The sequence below is a fragment of the Lucilia sericata genome, unplaced genomic scaffold (genome assembly GCF_015586225.1).
Source record: "Lucilia sericata isolate MDLA Ls3-8-SP2 unplaced genomic scaffold, ASM1558622v1 Contig001526F_arrow, whole genome shotgun sequence".
NCBI lineage: Eukaryota > Metazoa > Arthropoda > Insecta > Diptera > Calliphoridae > Lucilia > Lucilia sericata.
This window is the reverse complement of record NW_023995451.1, coordinates 105,809-113,446: the sequence shown is the minus strand read 5'-3', so window position 1 is coordinate 113,446 and position 7,638 is coordinate 105,809. Positions and strand designations below refer to the sequence as shown.

The 7,638-nt window shown below is 33.5% G+C and overlaps 1 protein-coding gene across 5 annotated transcripts in view; it reads right to left on the bottom strand.

Moving 5' to 3' along the window:
* Positions 1-4,857: 4,857 nt before the first annotated feature.
* Positions 4,858-7,638, bottom strand: part of LOC119611756 (palmitoyltransferase ZDHHC8B) — a 107,198-nt gene continuing 104,417 nt past the window's right edge. For 3 of the 5 annotated variants that reach the window (XM_037967445.1, XM_037967446.1, XM_037967443.1), the window contains 2 exons: positions 5,117-5,376; positions 4,877-5,057 (listed from right to left, as the gene is read on the bottom strand). In XM_037967445.1, coding sequence (XP_037823373.1) covers positions 4,877-5,057; positions 5,117-5,376 — 441 coding nt within the window. Of the gene's footprint in view, positions 5,058-5,116; positions 5,377-7,638 lie in introns of all 5 variants that reach the window. The other 2 variants (XM_037967442.1, XM_037967444.1) reach the window with 1 other exon arrangement.

The window sequence follows — 7,638 nt, the reverse complement described above, 5'->3', positions numbered from 1 at the left end:
AGCGAGACAGCTACCAACGCTCTGATGGCTAAAATCAACACAGGTAAAATACATATAGCTTTAATCCAGGAACCTTGGACGATTCGCAACAAGGTTTCTGGATTAAATCACGTAAATTTCCAACTTTTCTACGCTGATACAGGATCTCGCCCGAGAACATGTATCTTATGTCACAAGAACTTATGTTTTCTCCTCTCAACAGGATTATCAACATCGGATGCAACGGTGCTGAAGCAAGGTCGTGGCAACATATTCCTTGCATCTATTTACCTGCCTTTCGATTCTCCGACACTACCACCAACGTCGGATCTGATGAAATTGGTTGAAGAGGCACAAAGGAAAAATAAGAAAATTGTAATAGGTTGTGATGCCAACTCGCATCATGTAGCTTGGGGTAGTACAAACACCAATCGCAGGGGACAAGCCCTCATGGATTTCTTTAATACTAAAGACTTGATAACATTGAACTTAGGTAATAAAGCTACCTTCGTCAATAGAATCAGAGAAGAAGTATTAGATATAACTATATGTTCAGAAGAGCTTATAAACGAAATTCAGGATTGGAGAGTTTCGGACGAGCACTCCTTTTCTGATCATCGGTACATAAGATTCAAAATACTAAGGCCACCACCAAAGCCGATAAAGTTTCGGAATAAGTCTAAAACTAATTGGACAATGTTCGGGACCTTACTAAAGAACCGTTTAGGTCAGGACACTTTTCAATGTCGAAATAAAGAGGATATAGATGCCAAAGTGGAAACGTTCACAAGTGCCCTGGTTGAATCGTTCGAGGACAGCTGCCCCCTGCGAGAGCGGAGATCTGCCCAGGAAAAACCCTGGGTAACTGGGGAGATCCGGAACCTTGGGAAGACTCTTCGCAAACTATTTAACCGGGCACGGCGTAAAAAGACCGCAGTATACTGGGATGAGTATCGTAATAAACTTGGTGAATATAAGAAAATCGTTCGAAAAGCCAAACGAGACTCCTGGAAACTTTTCTGTGAACAGGTAGATAGCGTAAATGACGTATCGAAGATAAAAAAAATTCCTATCCAAAACTCATGTCCAACCGGAATCTATGATCGATGACACGGGCAGGAGGCTTGAGGATATGGAGGAGACAATGAAACTCCTAATGGATTCTCATTTCCCACCCGGTATATCGAATAACATAGATGAACCGATATTGGAGGAAGGGGAGGGTAACACGGAAATAGTTATTACAACTGACATGGTGAAAGGGGCAATCAAGAGCTTTGCTCCCTATAAAGCTGCAGGACCGGATGGAATTTTCCCGGCACTTTTGCAGATGGAGGCGGGACTGGTTTCCGTACATCTATCTCAGATATTCACTGCATGCTTGAAATTGGCATATACCCCAGTTAAATGGCAGGATGCAAGGGTAATATTTATACCCAAACCAGGGAAACCTAGCTATGCGACACCTAAGTCCTATCGACCGATAAGTCTTACGTCCTTCCTACTTAAAACCTTGGAACGGATAGTCGATAGCATGGTTAAAAGCAGCATACCATACAATGACCTTAAATATAAGCAGCATGCTTATGTAAAGGGACGATCGGTGGAAACCGCTTTAAATGAAGTTGTCCACTACATAGGTGAATCTTTCGATAGCAAACTGTATACACTGGCAGTATGCATTGACATCGAAGGCGCTTTCAATAACGTGCACACTGATACCCTTATCCAATCCCTAGACCAGTTTTATGTTGACCGGGTGCTCCGTAACTGGATCAACTACATGCTAAGGAACAGATGGATAAGCTGCGAGATGTACGATATAACTATCAGGAAAAAGGTATTTCGCGGTATACCACAGGGTGGCATTTTGTCACCTTTACTCTGGGTCACCACGATTAATAGCCTCCTAAGGACCCTAACCGAGAAAGGACTTAGACCTGTCTGCTATGCAGACGATGTCGTAATACTTTTAAAGGGAAAGGATCCAAATTACTTGTGTAGAAGAGCTGAGGAGGCTCTGAATACGGCCTTGAGCTGGGCTCAACCGAGAGGCCTCAATGTTAACCCGGCGAAGACGGAAATCTGTCTTTTCACAAGAAAGACAAAAATTTCTACATATACTGAACCTTGCTTCTTGGGCAAGAAGATACCGGTGACAGACAAAGTTAAGTACTTAGGTGTAATACTTGACCGGAAATTAAAATGGAGACACCACATAGAGGATAGGATCAACAAGGCACATCGGTGCTGGGCGATATGTAGGAGAACCATAGGCATGAAATGGGGGTCTTAGTCCTACTATGACAAATTGGCTTTATAAAAGTGTAATTAGACCAATTCTAGCTTATGCTTCAATAATCTGGTGGACTGCTTTGGACAAAAAGTGTAATATCAAACTACTACAGGGAGTTCAGCGTACATGCTGCTTGGGTATAAGTGGTGCCATGTGTACTACTTCAACCAAGGCTCTGGAAACGTTGCTAGATATTCCACCCATTGAAACATATATAAGATATGAGGCGGCGCTTACAGCCGAACGGCTCTTTACTTTAGGCGAACTGGCCAAAAACGGTTATAGGACACGTCATCAATGTATACTGGACACATTGGAAGGTTATACACATTCATCGGACGTGCCTGATCGCATACCAGACACTGAATATGTCGGAAACTTTGAAACGCTAATCCCAGATAGAATGTCTTGGTCAAGCGGAACATTAGAGCAAATACCAGTAGGAATCCGTTGCTACACGGATGGCTCTAAATTAGGGGACAAAGTGGGTCTGGGGTTCTATATTGAAGACCCAGAAACAGAAATATACCACCGTTTACCTAATCATAACACAAGCTTCCAGGCAGAAGTACGAGCAATAACGGAATGTGTAAATTGGATTAGAATAAATATGGCGCCCACAGGGCTTAATATATTTACCGACAGCCAGAAGGCAATTTGTGCGATATCAGGTGATAGAATTAAATCTAAGACCGTATTGGATTGTAAGAAAGCTTTAACTGAATACTCTCCCAGAGGTAAGGTTCACATCATATGGGTACCAGGCCACTCGGGAGTAATCGGCAACGAAAGGGCAAATGTAATAGCTTTAAAGGGAAGGGAGCTCGATGTAGTTAACCTGACAAACGCAAAACCATTCGACGCAACAAAAGCTGAATTAAAAATATGGATGAGAGAATCCCATAAGGCCTCTTGGAATAATGAAACGGTGGGTAGAACCACAAAGATTCTATGGGGTGACCCTGATGAGAGCAAGACGAGAAATCTTCTCAAAATGAGCAAGTCTGAGGTTAGTATGATGGTACGTATTCTAAGTGGACACACAGGATTACGAGCACATCTATACAAAATTGGACGTGCGAATTCAGACGAATGTAGAGCATGTGGAGAGGACAGTGAAACTCTGGAGCACTTTCTTTGCCATTGTCAGGCATTCGTCGAAGTTAGATCCAAGTATCTTGGAAGTGATGTTATTCCGGAAATAACATTCTTAACCAACACCGATTGGAAGATTCTTAGGAATTACGTCCAGGAAACTGAGTTTCTGAACATTCAGTAAACAATTTTTTTTTTTTTTTTTTTTTTTTTTTTTTTTTTTTCTTGAATTGGAGCGCACAACAGGCCCGATAGTGGCCTAGGTGTATTTCTTCGGATTTGATGTAGTATACATCCTCCTATCAACCTAACCTAACCTAACCTGATAAGTTTCTGAGCATAGAAAAAATCTTTTAGTTTCTGAGATACTTTCTATATACAAAGTAGTTCAGATTCTTGACAACTTTTTATATAAAAAGTTATTTAGTTTTTGAAAAACTTTATATGGAACAATTTGTTAAGTTTCTGAGCATCTCAAAAGCAATTTTTATAGGAAAAGTTGTTCAGTTTCTGAGCAACTTTTATAGGAAAAGTTGTTAAGTTTCTGAGCAGAAAAAGTTGTTCAGTTTCTGATCAACTTTCTATAGAAAAAGTCATTAATTTCTGAGACACTTTCTATATAAAAAGTGGTTCAGTTTCAACTATTTATAAAAAATAGTTTTTTAGTTATCGAGAAACTTTATATGAATCAATTTGTTTTAGGTTCTGAGCATCTCAAAAGCTATTCTTTATAGGAAAAGTTGTTTAGTTTCTGAGCAACTTTTTCATAGAAAACGTTTCAGTTGCTATAAATTCTTTTATAGAAATAATCTTTTTAGTTTTTGAGATCTAACAATACCGAATATTTCTATTATGATCCCCTTTTTTCGCAAATGATCGATATGTAAATTTATTAAAATTTTCAAACTAAATTACTACAAACAATTAAAAGAAAAGAAAAAACACACAAAACTACAAAGCATATTTAAAGGCGAGTGCATTTTTTCTCAAAAAGTAAATCTAAATAAAGTGTTTCTGTTTTATTTATTTATTTTTTAACCCGAAAAGAAAAACACACACTGAAAGTAAATGCCATTAACTAAAATTTAAAAGTTCAATTACCGATTATTTTGGCACAAAGAAAATGTGGCAAATTCCAGCTATGTCCATCTTTTATATATAATTTTTTTTATTGCAAACAAAGTGTGAAAATTATGCGGGATAAAAAAGGGGGTAAATTTGTTTTTAGGTATTTGATATAGTTTTTTAAACAAAATTTTGTTTAAGATTTTTTTTTTTTTTTGAAAAAGAAAATTATGTTTGCAGAGAAAATATATATTGTAGATAAATAAAATAAAAAAAAATTAAGAAACAAAATATATAAAGCAAAATATTTATAATAAAAATATAAACAATTAAAGTGTTATTTATATAGAGATATGTATATAAATATTTAGAATATGTTTGTTGTATAAAGAAAACATATGAGGTGGTACATGAAATCTGAAAGGGAGAGAGAAGTAAAACTTACCTTCTAACAGGACTGGCCATAACCAGAGGGGTAGCTACACCTAAAGGTTTAATACGCTGTTGCATAGTGGGCGTTGCAGTTGTCCCACTACGATTTTGTGCTTGTTGTTGCTGTTGCATATGATTTGGATGGTCAGGTGACATGGCTTCATTAAAGCCACGCTGCGGTTCCAAACCTCTGTAAATTGTCATAATTATTAATGAGTTAATAGAAATTTATTAAATTGTTTTAAATACCTTTGTCTGGCTAAAGGACTATGCCTCGGATGATACATGCGCATATGACGTGGAGAATCACCACCGCCACCACCACCACCATTGCCTTGTGCACCATTTACATTATTGCCCTGCCCCGTGGCTATCGTTCCGTTCTCTAATTGTGGCAAATAGAAATTGGTAGAATTATGCCTTTGCAATGGTGGTGTTGGTTCACAATCTTGACTCTGTGATGCCTGTGGTTCCATATCGGTATCGGAACATTCCCTACCAGGCGAGAGCTGTTTGTTGTTTATGAAAGTGAAAAAGAAAAATATACAATTTTTAAAACTACAAACGTCCTGTCAACTTAATTCTAAACAATTAAACAATCATTTACTTATAAAGTTATAAATACATGTAGTAAATTACTCGAAAAATAAACTAATTTTTAATTTAATGCATGAAAAATTCTATATATTTTTTTTAAAAATCTGAAAATATGTATGAAAAAAATGCTTGAGTAGAGTTAAGTGAAACTGAAATTGTATAAAAATGAGAATTTTGAAATCGTATGATGTTATTGAAAAGAAAATCCATATGAAGTGTATAATGAAAAGACAAATAATAATAATAAAAGAACATGAAAGTTGGGAAATTGGGACATTTTGGACAATTAACATAATTTGTTAAAACAAAATTTAGAAGTTTATTTTTACATAAAAAAGGAATTTGATTTAAAAACGGAGCGAAATTATTTGTATGTTAATCCATTTCTAAAACTTAAGTTTTGTTATGAAATTTTTATAATAATTTCATTAAAAATTTAACAAATATTTTGTTACTAACGGACTGGTTATTTTCCATATAAATATTTAATAATTCTAGAACTGTATTAAAAACATACATATTGTTTAATAACCAAATTCTTATGGCACTTAAAGTTTGAAATAATGGACTACACTGATTTCAATATTTATTTAAATAAAATAAAAATATATCATTTTAAATAACCTGACCCAGGAAGTGATAATTTTCCCCTGAAATTTAAACTAATAAAAACTAACGATGAATTGAAAACTGTTAAAAAAAGAAGAAAAAACTATAATATGTTTGTATGTATTCTGAAAGTATATAATAATCTGTTTAACTGTAATTAAATACAATTAATAAGACAATAAGTAATTGTAATATGTAGTAAATTGTTTAAATGATAAAAAATACTTTAAATAATTTGTTTTTAATAAAGAAAACAGTTTTACCTTATTGTTTTTGCATTTTCGGTGCTTTCATTAGAGGTGTAGAGTTTTGTATTGACCAATTTTATATTTTATTAATAATAATTATACAAAATACAATTATTTGCTAGCAAAAATATTACTAAACTGAATGGACCAATAAAAACCAATTAAAGAAAGAATAAAATTCGAATAAAAAAAGTATAAAAAACACAACACATGCTAAAACAATTTTAAGTGGCATTGAAACAGAAGCTAATAATTAATTAGTTAATTAATAAAGTGCATTAAAATTTTGTTTAAGACAAAATATATTAAAAAGAAACTGATAAACATTTTCAAATTTCTTCTTTTTTTTATAAGAAAAGTAATACTGGCTAATCATTTGGTTCAAAATTTTATATTTTCACACAAAAAATTAGTTTTTTAAGTTTTATAGCAAAAGCTTGTACAGTTTTTGAACATAGATAAAGTAAGTTCAGTTTCTGAACAACTTTTTTATAGAAAAAGTTATTTCAGTTTCTGAACAACTTCCTATAGAAAAAGCATCTTCAGTTTCTAAACAACTTTTTATAAAAAAACGTTGTTCAGTTTATTCTAATAGAAAAAGTTTGTTCAGTTTCCGAAAAACTTTTTATAGCAAAAGTTTGTTTAGTTTCTAAACAACTTTTTATAGAAAAAGTTTGTTTAGTTTCTAAACAACTTTTTATAGAAAAACTTTGTTCAGTTTCTGAACAACTTTTTATAGAAAAACTTTGTTCAGTTTCTGAACAACTTTTTATAGAAAAAGTCTGAACAAATTTTTATAGAAAAAGTTTGTTCAGTTTCTGAACAACTTTTTATAGAAAAAGTTTGTTCAGTTTCTGAACAACTTTTTGTAGAAAAAGTTTGTTCAGTTTCTGAACAACTTTTTATAGAAAAAGTTTGTTCAGTTTCCGAAAAACTTTTTATAGCAAAAGTTTGTTTAGTTTCTAAACAACTTTTTATAGAAAAAGTTTGTTCAGTTTCTGAACAACTTTTTATAGAAAAACTTTGTTCAGTTTCTGAACAACTTTTTATAGAAAAAGTTTGTTCAGCTTCTGAACAACTTTTTATAGAAAAAGTTTGTTCAGTTTCTGAACAACTTTTTATAGAAAAAGTTTGTTCAGTTTCTGAACAACTTTTTATAGAAAAAGTTTGTTCAGTTTCTGAACAACTTTTTATAGAAAAAGTTTGTTCAGTTTCTGAACAACTTTTTATAGAAAAAGTTTGTTCAGTTTCTGAACAACTTTTTATAGAACGACTTTATATAGAAAACATTTGTTTAGTTTCTGAGGTTTGTTCAGT